The sequence below is a fragment of the Macrotis lagotis genome, chromosome 5 (genome assembly GCF_037893015.1).
Source record: "Macrotis lagotis isolate mMagLag1 chromosome 5, bilby.v1.9.chrom.fasta, whole genome shotgun sequence".
Lineage (NCBI taxonomy): Eukaryota > Metazoa > Chordata > Mammalia > Peramelemorphia > Peramelidae > Macrotis > Macrotis lagotis.
In genome coordinates this window covers 14,413,299-14,427,652 of record NC_133662.1, presented here as the reverse complement: position 1 = coordinate 14,427,652, position 14,354 = coordinate 14,413,299, and the positions used below count along the sequence as shown (strand labels likewise).

Below are 14,354 nucleotides of genomic sequence, written 5' to 3'. Positions count from 1 at the left end.
AATGTACCCCATTTGTTATCTGCAAGCTTACTTCACTCTTTTCCTCAGTTTTAGGTTTTCCAAACCTACTACCCCATCACACACACACACACACACACACACACACACACACACACACACACACAAACAATGGTAATCAGTCTCCTCACTGAGACCAGGCACACTGTCTTTCTCATCTCCAATCCCAGACCTTCAAAACTCTGTTGCATGCATATGACCTAGGTGTGTGTTGAAAGGGATGTAACAGACTAAAACTCATACCAAGAAATCATTAATCTGAGCTAACAATTCTGCCAGTTGTCCCCGAGCTTGCCGTAGCTCCTGGGACTCTCGGGCCAGCTTGTCCTTCATCTTGTTCAGAGTCTTCATCATCTCATCTTTCTCCATAGTTTTGGTCTCACATTCTCTCTCCTTCCTTTCTAGCCGGATCACCAGCTCCGTGTGCTCTAGGGGAGCAAGGAGGACCAGCAAGGGAGAGGTGGTTATGATCATGACAAGAAGGATTCTGAAATATGAAGTGACTGGGGTGGGAAGGAACAAAACAGGCCTGGACAGAATTATTTACCTTTTCGGAATTTCTCAGCCTGATCTCTCCATTGATTCACTTCATTTTCATTGACAAGCCTGTGGAAAGAAATTATCTTTCATTTGCTGACAATCTTCCAGACTCATCTCTTCCACTACATCTACACAACCTTATTCTGTCCCTTTGACTCCTCTAGCTTGTTCTCCATTCCAACCAGACCAGTTTCTTTCTCTTCAACCTACCTCCTTTCCCCTAAACTGTTTACACAATCCCCCCAAACCGGTCATCTGATTTCCTAATCCATTCTCCTTAGGTTCCATTTTGCATCAAATTTTCATTAACTCATTCAACTCACAGTATTCTAAAAGATTAGAATCAGGAAGAATATTGAAAATCATCTAGCCCAACGCTCTCATTTATAAACCATGCAAGTAAGGTCCCAAAAGATAAAGTGACTTGCCCAAGGTTACACAGTAACTAGAAATGGTTATCTTAGTTCTACTCTCACCTGTTCTCCCCTACAAATTTTTTTAATATCCCACCCTCTGTTTCCCATGTTAGCTGGAGTCAGGATGATTGGGGGAGGGGATAGGGAAACTGTTATGGGCAGAGATGCTAGTCTTTTGGCCCTGACGAAGGGCCAAATTCTCAACTTCCATGCTTAGAGACTTGAGGGAATTGTCCTCTATCTTCCTCAATCCCCAATAATGTGGGTCATTTTGATTAAGTTTTCGAAATAGAGAAATGCAGCAAACTCTCGATTATCTGTGCTAATGAGAAGTGTGGCACAAAATAATTCAAAACTCTGGACAATTAAAATAACCATTTCTACTTGGCTTCAAAATACACAGCATGAATTATTTTAAGTAATTGATATTTGGCTCAGGCTGATACTAAAATAAATGTTATTTGAATAAATATTGATTGGTGGTGTAGAAATGGCACCCAAAAATACATTGGGTGGGGAGGTAATAAGGAAGTCAGTCTCTGAAATTAAGTAATTGTTGTGAATAAACCTCAAAGTGGATAATCGAGAGTCAATTAACCTTCTATAGACTACTTGGAGGTTGCTGGCTTTCGGAGGGGGGGGGAAAGAAAGTGAAGGTTTCATGGATGGAAGGGATAGAGAGGGGTAGGAAGAAGAAGGAAGGAAGAAGAGTCACTGCTGCTCACATCTTGATGATATTTTTGACGTTGAAGTTCTCCAGGGGTGCCAAATCAGGGTCCACGCCCCTCTCATCCTGTAGGACGATCTGCTGGAGGATCCGATCAAGGAGCTGCCAATGATGGATGCTCCCACCATTCCGCTTATCTGAAGGCAAGGCAGTCACTGTGTCTTTACTAAGCCCCAGTGGCTAGGGCCTGGGTATCATAGCCTGAGACACAGAGTAAAGAGCAGACACAGCTCCCAACTGAAGAAGGAGATGTAGTCTGCACTTTGGAGAAATTCTCAATCTAATGGGGGAGATCAGAAAAATATATAGCTTCCAGAAATTCATATATCTAATCAACTCCAAATTGGGGGATTTATCTGCTGTGGAATCTTAAATCCCCAGGTCTGGCTCACACCATTCCCTTAACTGAGGCTAGCTTCCCTGTTAAGTGTATGTTCAGACAAGAAAAATTCATTTTCACATTTTCCAAAGGAAAGTATATTTAGAATGGTGAACTGATTACAAAAATTTTCATGATACATAATGAATTTCCAAAGGAAAATAAAAATGAGTAGATTGTGCTTTGAATTATTCATGCCACTACTCCATAAGATCAGACAATTGAGAGAGATATATTACACAATATTACAAAAGAGTAGGGGTCATTGGCTGTGCTGTGGGATGGAGAATGAGTAGTGTTATTCAGGAAAGACATTCCTGAGGAGATGCCTTTAAACTATAAAGGCAAAGATGCTGTCTTTTTTGTTCAAGGACCACTGTTTTTAGTCACTCAGTTCTACCCCAACTTGGTCTCACTGGATGTATGGAAATTTGTGCTGTTGTTGCTGTTTTAATGTGTTGGGTTCCCACCCCCCCCCCCTCGCTCTCCACACCATTTATGAGAGGGTCATTTAGTGTCCTTCTTTGAGTGAGAGGACCCTTCTAGTAACCACAGGACAAAAGCAACCTTGGGGATACTGGCCATGAAGACTAGGGATAGAGTGTGCCATAACACAGAATCTCAGGGATGGAGTGGGCCATGATATCAAAGTCCAATTGCTGCAAAGAATATACAGATTCATTCCTAGTGTCCCACATGGGACTTATGGGACCAAAAATCACCCTAGAAAGCAAGTTCCAGGAAGGGCATAGAGGGACCTCCCACTTCTTCTATCAACCCTTTTAGGAAAGAAGAAATGCCAGATTCCTTCCTTCACATCCTTTTCCTATAGTCCTCCCTTTCTCTACCTGCTGTAGGTTATTTTTCTTATTTGTTATATGCTTCTTTCCTCAAAGAAAATGAGATAAGAGGGAAAATCAGAGGTTTTCATGCATGGAATATATCTTACATATACTTAAATGCAAGTAGGAGAAAATGTCTATATTATATACACACTCTCTCTCTTGGTTAACCACTCTTGTGCCAATAATCCACAAGGAAAAAGTTTCTGTCTTATATCTAACTTAAAGTTCTATTATGGCAACTAATACCCATTTCTTCTTTTCATGTCTTTATGACTTCAGAGGAGAATAATAATCACAAAGATTGTGTCTTAGAAGTCTTAGAATAGCTCTACAAATGATGAAGACAAAAGTTTGTGGATAGGGAAAAAGGTGAACAAGAGAAAACAAAATGGTAAAATTGGTAATAATGGGAGAAAAAAATAATTTTATTAAGATCTGCCCTGTTTATCCAGCATAAATGTTCTTTCTTTCCAAATTGGAAACTGCCCAAGAAAATGGACAGTATGACAATCAAAAATAGGAAAACAGATTAAAAAGAAAAGATCAAAATGTTCCTTGTTGGTCTTCTTTAAGTCTAAGGGTCTAGGTCCTACAGACAGTAATCAGGATTAGAGTAAGGGTCCTACCCTGAACCATATTTTCCTTTCCCCAAGAATGAGAAAGTAGTTTGAGCTTCTGGTTTGATCTGACCTGGTCTCCCAGAAAAAAAAATTGTCTTCCCCATGACCCACACTTGTGAAAATACTTCTTTAAAAAGGCCCCTCTTTAGAGATCTCCCTAAAGTTAGATGTCTGAGGCCTTTCCTGATGGAGTAAGGGGATAAAGGACTTACAAGGCAACTGTAAACAGTGCTGTAGCATGGAAAGCAGGTAGGGATATGCTTCTGTATGCTTCAGCTTCCTCTGGATCAGGTCAAACATCTGGGATGCACTCTTGGTATCAACATGTACCTGATGGAAATACAAAGAAAGGAACAAATGAATGGGGAATTCAAGGAAGATAGAGAAATATGGAAGAAGAGAAGGGAAAAGTCTTTGATTCTTAATTCAAAGAACTCTGAGATACCCTCTCTCATCCAGAGTCTCCTCCTGTCTCTCATGTCCCCAAATATCTCATTATAAATAACAACAGATCTCACTCCTCACTATCTACCTAGACATAAGGAAAGGAGATCATAACTGTTGGTGGTCTGAGGAATATTGTCATGAATAATAATATAAACAGAAAATTCTTCCTTTTGGGAATTTATCATATATTTGGTTTGGAAATTTATCATATATTTTTATGGTGTTAATTATGTTTGGCTAGAATTCTGCCCATCCAGGCTGTGTGATCCTGGATAATTGGCAGAACCTTTCAGTTTGGTGAGCAGTTCTCTTAAGGATTTAAATTGCAAAGAAGGTACTAACCTATATTGGTAGGTTTCCCTGGCTTTACCTACACCCATTTTCACAGGTCCAGAGCCTACCTTGTCCCTATATTTTGCTGAGGTGAATATTAAAATGAGAATACATTTCTTTAAATTCAATTCAGATGATGACAGGGATATATATCCCAAAAGAGTTCTGTTATTTATCAGTCACCCATGATATTGAGAATTCATAAAGAAGTCATAGGTAATATAGGGCTGATTCTATCTATGCCTTCTTTCCTTTGAGGACTAGGGCCTGTGGACACATGTTAATTCTACAGAGGGTTCTGGAAGAATCTGGACATTTTCAGCATCCTAGAAATAAGAATACTGATAATGCTCTATCTAGAATGCCCACTTTGGAGCACCATCCCACGGGGGCCTCTAGGGAAGCCACTGGTAGAGTTCATATGCATTATGTTTGAACTGAATCCTGGTGGATCTCACCATGTCAAACCTTCTGGCTAATTCCAAGTCATCCTCATTCCGGACCATCTCAAAGAAGTCTAAATGCCTAGGCAAGGAAAAGATAGAGAATGTCACAAACTGAGCAGCATCTCACAGCAAGGAAATCAAAGTTAGATTAGATCAAAACACCCCTTTCAACCAAGCACTTACTCTTTTCCTCTTCCACATAGATGAGCAGGGAATGTTTACCTTTCTCTGGAGGAGGGACCAAGCAGAAGAGAAACTAAAGAGGTTTTAAAAAACCTTTAAGTCTTGACCTAGGAAATCTGTGAAGTGTAGCTTCTTCTGGATACCATAAATCTGTCCCTGTCCTTCCCACTATTAGAAGTCCTCCCTTATAATCAATACCTATTCTTGGCCTACTCTCTTTGGGTTGATACTTTTGTCTTCTCCCCACCATCCTGAGTTCATTATTCTTAGGCCTCCTCTCCCACTTTAAAAAATCCTCCTTCTTATCCCTACCTGTCCAATATGGCATTCTCATGTCTCCGAAGTTTGTCAATCACAGGCTGTATTCCCAACATTAGGAACTCATATCGAAGATGTAGCCGAAACTCCAGATTATCCTTGAAGATAATTGGGATGGGGTGGAATTGGGATGGGGGTGGAATGGAACAGGGAGCAGAATCAGTAAAGAAGCATTTATTTCATTGGCTAGATTAGAAAGTCACCATCTCTTAATGCTTTCTTTAGCTCTTCATGTACTTTTCATCTCAGATCTCTCTCCTTTCTCAGGAAGATTTTCTGGATTAAATAATTCATCTATCCATCTATCCATCCATCCATCTATCCATCCATCCATCCTTCCATCCATCCATCCATCCATCCATCCATCCATCCATTCATCCATCCATCCATCTATCCATTCGTCCATCCATCTATCTATTTTCTTGAATTGGTAAGACAAGAGATCAGCACCTTAACTTCTATCCTGCCTATCCATGGGCCCCATATTCAATCTGTTGCCAATTCCAGTCTAGAGAATTTTACTTTGATAATGTCTTTTTTTATATTCCTGCTTCTCCCATCTGACAATGACATCAACTTGATGCAGCCACTCATTACTTTATCCTTAGACTATTGAAATAGCCTTCTGATTGGTCTCCAGGCTTCAAGTCTCTCTTCCCTCTAATTCATCCTCTATTCAACTATCAATTTGATCTTCCTAAGGGCATTTCTTTCCCCTAATCTATAAATTCCAGTGGCTCCCTATTGCCTCCAGTTACAAATATAAAATCTTATTTGTTTTATGAAGCTCTTCATAACCTAACTCCTTCCTACCTTTCTAGACATCTTATATCCTACTTCTCTTACTCTAAAATCCTTGACAGTGACCTCTTGGCTATTTTTCAAATAAGATACCCCATCTCCCAACACCATGTTTGCATGTTGTCTCCCCTATTAGTCTGTGAGCCCCTTCAAAGTGAAGGCTTTTGTCTTTTTTTCTACCATGATATATAGTAGCTACTTAATAAATGCCTTAAGACTTGACTTTCTTGAAATATCCCACAATACTTCCTGTTATATATATATATATACACACAAATATATTTTATATATATATATACATATATACATGTATGTATGTATGTATATATATATATATTCTGTCACTCCAAAAGTCACAGAGTTCCATGGAAACTCCTCCCAGAGTAGAGATAGAGGAGATGCAAATCTTATTCAATTTTTTCTAAGCCCTTTAAATAGAATATAGAACAAATAGAATATAAAATCTATAAAAGATAATAGAATATTAGCTATACAACCTGGGCTTAGCCTAATTTTAAAAGTTGGTTTATATACTGGGCTTCTGAGAGCTAAGTAATATCAACCTCAGAAAAACAAGCCACTATCAGAAACCCCTCACACTTCTGACATTGTCCTGGTAGACTGGTTTGGGTGTCATATATATGGAAGGGAGTGGAAAAAAAAACAGTACCAAGCTCTTAGACCAATCCTGGGGAAAAAAGAGATCCTGAGTTGGTTGCTTTTTTTTTTCATTTAGAATTCTGGGTCTTCTCATCTACTTTTCTAATATCTTTGTTCCTAAGGCTTCAGTTAGTCTCAGGGACCAGCTCTATCTAACCTGAGATCTAAGAGTACTAAGGATTATTACACAATAGAAGGTATAAAGATAACAGGAGGTTCAGAGTTTATAGTAAGAGAAATCTTAAGAATTAAGTTCAAAAGTAGCAATATCACCGAGACCTCAGAAAGTTCTTCTGAAAGATTAACAAATACCCCTTATTCTTCAAGATTTTCCCAAGTACTAAGTCTTCATTCTTCAAACTTCTACTAAATTTTGCTCCCCTTCTGGATTTCTCTCCATTTTAGACCCTTCAGATAAGAGCATTTTCATTTTTCTAATACATCTAGCTTCCCCTCCAAACTGTCTCACTATAATAACTTACATCTACTCCCTTTGCTCTAGTTAACTTTTGGACATCTTTTATTATTCAAATAGCACTTCAGATCTCTCTCCTCTCTCAGGAAGTTTTTCTGGATTAATTAGTTCATCTATCTAATTATCTAAGCTATCCATCTAGCTAGCTAGTTAGCTATCTTCTGGGACTGATTAGAAGAGATCTTATGGCCTTAACTTCTATCCTAACTATACATGGGTCCCTAATTTAACTGGTCTTGATGCATTTAAATTTTAAACTTTATTCTGGGCCTGTTCTGACTAATGTTAATAGAAGAGAAGAACTGTTTATACTTGCTCTGTGAAGAATAATTACTTGTTAGTTTAAGTAAAAAGTTAAACTTCAGTCACAGCATTTAAAGTGATCTCTGCTGTGAAATTCAAGACATTTAACATGGACTGAGATTTCTGAAGCCTAAATATTTAATTGTTTACTCATTGACTTAAATGACTTTAATGAAGTTTAATATTTTTGCTTAAAAGAAGCAAAAAGCTAATATTAACAAATTCATATAAATAAGATCTTATTTCTTCAACTGACTATTGGCTGATATCAACCATTAAAAGTATTCAACAGCAGATATAATGATAATATGATGCACCCTCCCCTCTTGGGGATTCCAGTTTTACATTTTACTTTTTATTTATATTTTACTTTTATCACGTTGATACTTCAAGTGCTTATATTTCAGAGAACAAGATTTTAATTCTGTAGCTTACAGAAAGAAGGTTAATACAAACTTTCTAGTGATGGTGGTGACAGACATTGCCCAATCAGAAGTCAAGAATCCCTACTTTGGCCCCCTTCCCAACTCCAGGATTTCCTAAGGAAGTTGGAGGAACCTAATTAAGAGGTCACTGATCTCTGGGAGAGTCTAGGGGTGTGGAGGGGGAGGGGGAAGGGAATGACCTACTTCTCCAGCACCAGCATTGAGGACAGCATTAATGAAGGACATGATGGCTGTCTTCAGATTCACTTCATCCCGGTAGCGCCCCATGCTTCGGTCCAGTTCATTCAACAAAGTCTGGGAGGGGAGAAGGGAAAGGAGACCTTAGAATCTTACCAGTCCTGCCTCCATCCATGCCTGCTATTGCTCATTCTATTCTAATCTCCTAGAATGTACCACCCCATCCCCATACTTCCCATTGCTTCCTCTGAAATCTCTCTTAAAACCCATCTTGATTCATTCTGATCAAAATTTTATCTCCTTTTGTCAGTTATGGTATCATATGATGTTGATATATCATTTTTTAAAAATCAAACTCCTATGTGTTTGTATTCTGTTTTCCATCTAAGTGTAAGTTCCTTGAGGCCAGAAATAATTTTTTTATTTCTTTTGTATGTTCCCTTAAGTTTCTAACATAGGTCCTTTTTCATAGCAGGCACGTGACAAAAACAAAATCAAAAGGAGGCCATAATTGAGTTTTGAGAGGGTGTTAAACTGAAGCCTTGGGTACCAAGGCAAACAAACATCAGTTGCTTAAGACCCTGGACAGTTTCCTGTGGTCCAAAATTCTATGACATGCTTGGTGATCTCTAAGATCCTTGGCATATAGCCTCCTATGTAGCAGAACATTCTTTGAAAAATTTAATTTCAATGAAAGGCAGGACAGCAGAGTGGGGGATGCATGGACCCCTAGCATCAGAAAGACCAAAGTTCAAACCCACTTATGTCTTTTATTAACTGGAACCATGGGGAAATCACATTACTTGTCTGAACCTCCTTTTTCTCATTTGTAAAATGAGGAAAATAATAGCTGTCACATCTGCCACACAGTGGTTGGGAGGCCCAGGTGAAACAATAATAGCTAACATTTATATAGCATTGACTAATTGTGAGACATTGATCAAAGGGCTTTAATCATCATTAGCTTGCTAGAGCCTCACAAGTATCCTCACAAGGCAAATATTATTATTAGTCCCATTTTACAGATAAGGAAGCTGAGATAAACAAAGGTGAAGTAACTTGTGGAGGACAAATTTAAACTCAAGTTTTTCCAACTTGAGATCCAGCACTCTATTCACTGCACTACTTATCTGCTTATAATATAAATGTAATTTTAATAAAATATATTGTTTTGTTATTAATAAAATTTAATAAAATGCAAAAGTGCTTTGCAAACTATAAATTGCAGAATTAATACCAATATTATACATCTTATTATTATCAACATCTCATTCTTCTCATCTTTTTGGCTGAGAAAAAGTCCTGGAACAGGTTTCTAGACTGCTTTTATTCTTGTATATTTGATGTTGATGGATCATTGCAAAAACTCTATTTTTTTACTTAAATGAAATCATTGGGATGTGAGCTCATTGTCTAGAGACTTGATGAAAGCATTCTTAATACAAGGATATACATATGTACCTCTTCCTCCTCCCACATGGTTTTGATTTCTTCTATTATTCTCTGTATTTTGAAACCTTTTTTTCCATATTACTTAGAAATTATGAATATCTGGTATAGCAATACCCATTAACATTATTATTAAGTTGTATGAATCAGTATGATATCAGAACAATTGTAGTCCACAACTGTTGATGTCCTATTACCTGGATTGTTTATTGGTTGAATATATTGGCTATTTTGAAATCTACATTGTTACTGTTGTTACTATCATTACCAACAGTTGTAAAGGTAGTCTATTTTCCCAGTCAAACTCTTGGAGATATATCTAGTTCATCCTTTCCTCTATTATCTCTTCTTTTCCTCCTCACTTGGATGATATATCCCTATTTTCTTTACACAATGTCATTCATTTGACCCTCATTCCATCCATCCATACACTTATCTCTATATATGCCCTAATTTCTTTCCTAATAAGGTTCCTCATTCCCCCCATCCTTTTGTTTATCATACACAAAACCCCTCATGCCCTATATGGATCTTGTATTCCTCACCTGGAAGCGGGTCCTCTCAGCAGCATACACCTGGTAGTGTAACATGGCTTGGAGCACCTTCTTGTGGCCACCAGGAACCAGGCAGACAGCGCCCAGGATCTCAAGCACTGCCACCTTGGTTTTGCTGTTCTCTGTGCGCAAGCTTTGGGCAATGGTGCTAATGCCCTCAGGTTGTGCCAACACATGAGCACGGCCCTGGGAATTGTTCATTAATGCCTTGATGCAGCCAATGAGGGATGTATGGATTCGGCTCTCACAGGTGGCATGGTCCATACTCCGCAGGAAGTTCAAGAGACAAGTCAACCCATCCAACTCAATGAATCGAGTCACAAATCTGGGGACAGGGATAAAAGGAGCAGTGTGAAGTGGGAGAAAATATGAGAACAGATGAGATACAATGACATATCATTTCACATTTTTACCTCTAACTGTATATTTCTGTGCTCTTGTTGGAAAGAGGAAATGATTAGTTTGGTGTCTCCTTATCCTCTGCCCATGATAGGCTTAGAGGAAGGAAAAATCAGTGGTTATGACTCCACTCATTAAGCCCCTCACTTCTCACTCCCTCACTTTCTTTTCTGTCTCCTCTCCTGTTGCTGATAATACAACCTCAGCTATAAGAACAGAAATATCTGGGAAATTCAAGAAGTTGAAGAGAGGAAAGGCAGAAGGAATCAAGGGCCTCAATAGAGGAAATCACCCACAGGACAGATAGAACACCCCCCCCCCACTTCCTGCCCAGCTGCTTGGTCCTCTTTTCAATGCAGAAAAAGGGGAAACTCGTCACAGAATATTTAGGCTGGCCTTCATTCAATGGGCTGTCTATTTATTTCCTCAACTGAAGAAGAAGCCAACTTCACATGGCCTCTTTACATGCAACACTCCATCTCTTGTTTCCAAACTTTTGAATTAGCTGTCCTCCATGTCTGGATTGATCTTCTCCATCACCTCTGAATCTTAGTTTCCCAGGCTTCTTTTTGGACTCAGCTCAAATTCTTTTTCTGCAGAAGGCCTTTCCTATCCACCCCAACCCCAGTTGCCAATGCCTCCCCATCTCTGACTTTTTGCATGTACTCTGTATAAAATTTGTATTTATTTATTTATCCTTATGTTGTAATAATATAAGCCCCTTGAGGACAGGGATGGCTTTTTATTTCCTTTGCATCCTCAGAGCCTAGCATAGTGCCTAAAACTTAATAAATGTGTGCTTGTTTATGGGGAAGATGTCTACAAAATCTTCCAAAGGAGCCTCTGAAACCTGTCTCATCCCTTGGTAGGGACTTAGCTCTGTTTCAGAAAATCCTTTCCAGCTTTAACCTGAATGCCTTCTATTGTCCTAGCTGTCAAAGGAACCAAAATAGTTGCTCTACCCTTCCCCCAAGATGGCCCTTCATGGACTTGTGGTTTACTGTAGTTTTCCCCTCTCAGACTTCTCTCCTCTTCAGCCCCTTAAGGCCTGGGCCCTAAGCCTTGGCGGCCTCCCAACTTCTCAAGAAATTCAAAGAATTGTAAACTGAAATAGAATGTGTTGGAATGGTATGAAGTGAGGTAGAGTGAGAGGAATGGAACTGGGCTGGAGTAGAGTGGAGGGGGGGGAGAGAGAAGATACTACAATGCCCTAAAGTCACCAACTGAAGTGAAGGCATGGGAGCTGAATTGGATCCAAGGATCCTTGATTGGATTCAAGGGAGATAACTCAGAGTTACCTCATGGGTTGAGTTCGAAGAGCTGTCTTCAGGTCTTCAACAACTTTGTTCCTCATCTCTGTTTCCTCTTCATCAAAGGCATATAGAGTCTGCATCTGTTGGGAAAGCAGGTGGAAGGAAGAGAAGGTGTGTATTTGTGGGGAAGGTGAGAGAAGGGTTTCTCTACCTTGCTGCCTTGGCACTAGGCAGCAAGATGGAGCTTGGAGTGTTAGACTTTAATTGAGGAAAATCTAAGTTTGAATCTTTGCTTCAGGATACACTTCATCTCTCTCTCTCTCTCTCTCTCTCTCTCTCTCTCTCTCTCTCTCTCTGCTTCAACTTCCTCGTCTGCAAAATAGGGATAAAGGTACCTACTTCATAAGGTTCTGTGAAGTTAACATTTGAAGAGTGTACTGCAAACATTAAATACCAATGCTAGCCATTATTATTATTATTATTATTATTATTATTATTATTATTATTATTAATCCATCTCCTTGCCTCCCTCTATCCAGACAGTTCACAGATAATGTTTTCCCATTCAGAACATCCTGTATTTTGTATTCATATCTGAGGCAGAGTAAGAGACCCAAAACACACTGAAGGATTTAGGGTAGACATTCTGTTTAGGATGAAGCAAGGATTGAGTGCCATCAATGCTAGAGACAGGTAGGCATCTCTTCAGAGAATCTTTAGGACTTCCTAAAAAGAAGAAGAGACTACTTACAGCAGCCATGGAATTGATCCGGTCAATGTAATAATCTGGCCAGCTGGTTGCCAATTTGTTGGGGTCCTCCTGTTCCTGAAACAAATAAAGATTTCGTGTAACTTCATGGAAAGTCAGAAATTTGACTTGGGGATTAATGGTTTGTGAAAAGAATACAATATAATAAAGATTTATTAAGGGCTAGGCACTGAAAGTGAGACAATCTTTAGATAATATCCAGTCTCTGTTCTCCCCTTAATCTATTAAGGGGGCAATATTAGGGAATAAGACTCTGACACAGATACATTGAGTATAGATTATTACACAATAACTGTCTTAGAGAGTTACAGGAAAAATATTAGATGAAGTTGAAGGGGAGAGGCTCTTGTGATCCTAGGGTAAAGTTCTAGAAAGTATTCATGGTGGAAGTAGTACTCAAGAAAAAACCTGGATGCCTCCTCCAGATCCCACTAAATGCATAGTTTGCTTAAACTGTCAAAGATGTCTTGTCAAACTCCCAGGCCCCTAGATAACTTTCTTTCCTGAAGACAAATGTTTCTCAGCAGACTAGGGCCCATGTGACCTTGGGCAAGAATCAGAGTTGGAAGGGACCTCAGTCCAATCATATGATAATAAGAATTATTTCTCTGCCCCCCAGATACATACAGACTTTGCTTGAAGATTTTTGTTAAAGGATGACTTTGTGTAGTCATTTTTCAGTAATGTCCTACTCTTTTGGGGGGGGTTGGGGGGTTTGGGGAGGGTTAAAGGCAATGGGATTAAGTGACTTGCCCAAAGTCACACAGTTAGGTACTTATTAAGTGTGTGAGGTCAAAGTTGAACTCAGTCCTCCTGATTCCAGGGCTGGTGCTCTATCCACTGTACCACCCAGCTGCCCCAGTAATATCCTCCTCTTCATGATTCCATATGAGGTTTTCTTGGCAAAGATGAGAAAACTGAGGCAAACAGCATTAAGTGACCAAAAATCTCTATTTAGGATTGATAAGTTCTAACTGTTGGTAAGCTTTTCCTTAAATCAAGCCTAAAAATCTCTCTATCTCTCTCCCTCTACAACTTCCACTGAAATACATGTTCTCTTCTTTGTTTTTTAAAGACTTTCATGACCAGGGGACAGGAAGACGAATTCAAATCTGACCTCAGAAACTTACTAGCTGTGTGACCTTGGTTATTTGTCTATATTTCTTCAAGGATAAAATGATGGAATGTAAAATAATTAAATGAAAAACTATTACAGTTTTTTCAAGAAAACACCAAATGGGCTCATGAAAAGTCAGATATTACTAGAAGGAATGGACAACAATAATAAATATATTGACTTAACATTTGATCCTCAACAAAAATCAAACAATCAATGAGCATTTATTAAGTGCCTACTCTGAGCCAGGAACTATGTTAAGCACTAGAGAATACAAAAAGAAGCAAAAGACAGTTTTTGTACTCAAGGAGCTTGCAATCTATACTATAGATGTGATGCGGTCAAGGTGTACTATAGGAGAACCACCACTTCCATCATTCTGAACACTATGCCTCTCTATTTATGCAACTTAAAATTCAATTAGGTTTTTTCTTAGTGTTGTTGTTTTAGGTTGTCTTACACTACAATTCATTAGGAATTCATAGGAATTTTTATCTAACCAAGACTCCCCCAATTTGTGCTTGTTCAGTTTATTTGTAAGATGTGGAGCTTAATATTTATTTATTTATATTTCTCTATATTAGATTGATTTCTATGAGTTTTCATCTTATAAGATTGAATCCATTGTTCCAATCTGACAAGATCTTTTTTGTTCTTGGCTGCCAAGCAAAATGACACC

The 14,354-nt window shown here is 38.8% G+C and overlaps 1 protein-coding gene across 3 annotated transcripts in view; it reads right to left on the bottom strand.

The window, feature by feature from the left end:
- Window positions 1-14,354, bottom strand: part of DAAM2 (dishevelled associated activator of morphogenesis 2) — a 146,443-nt gene that overhangs the window by 36,736 nt on the left and 95,353 nt on the right. For all 3 annotated transcript variants that reach the window (XM_074236857.1, XM_074236856.1, XM_074236858.1), the window contains exons 4-13: window positions 12,541-12,615; window positions 11,835-11,929; window positions 10,129-10,462; window positions 8,141-8,251; window positions 5,267-5,370; window positions 4,784-4,850; window positions 3,758-3,875; window positions 1,700-1,838; window positions 566-624; window positions 262-446 (exon numbers count right to left, since the gene is read on the bottom strand). In XM_074236857.1, the coding sequence (XP_074092958.1) occupies window positions 262-446; window positions 566-624; window positions 1,700-1,838; window positions 3,758-3,875; window positions 4,784-4,850; window positions 5,267-5,370; window positions 8,141-8,251; window positions 10,129-10,462; window positions 11,835-11,929; window positions 12,541-12,615 (1,287 nt within the window). The remainder of the gene's footprint in view (window positions 1-261; window positions 447-565; window positions 625-1,699; window positions 1,839-3,757; window positions 3,876-4,783; window positions 4,851-5,266; window positions 5,371-8,140; window positions 8,252-10,128; window positions 10,463-11,834; window positions 11,930-12,540; window positions 12,616-14,354) is intronic.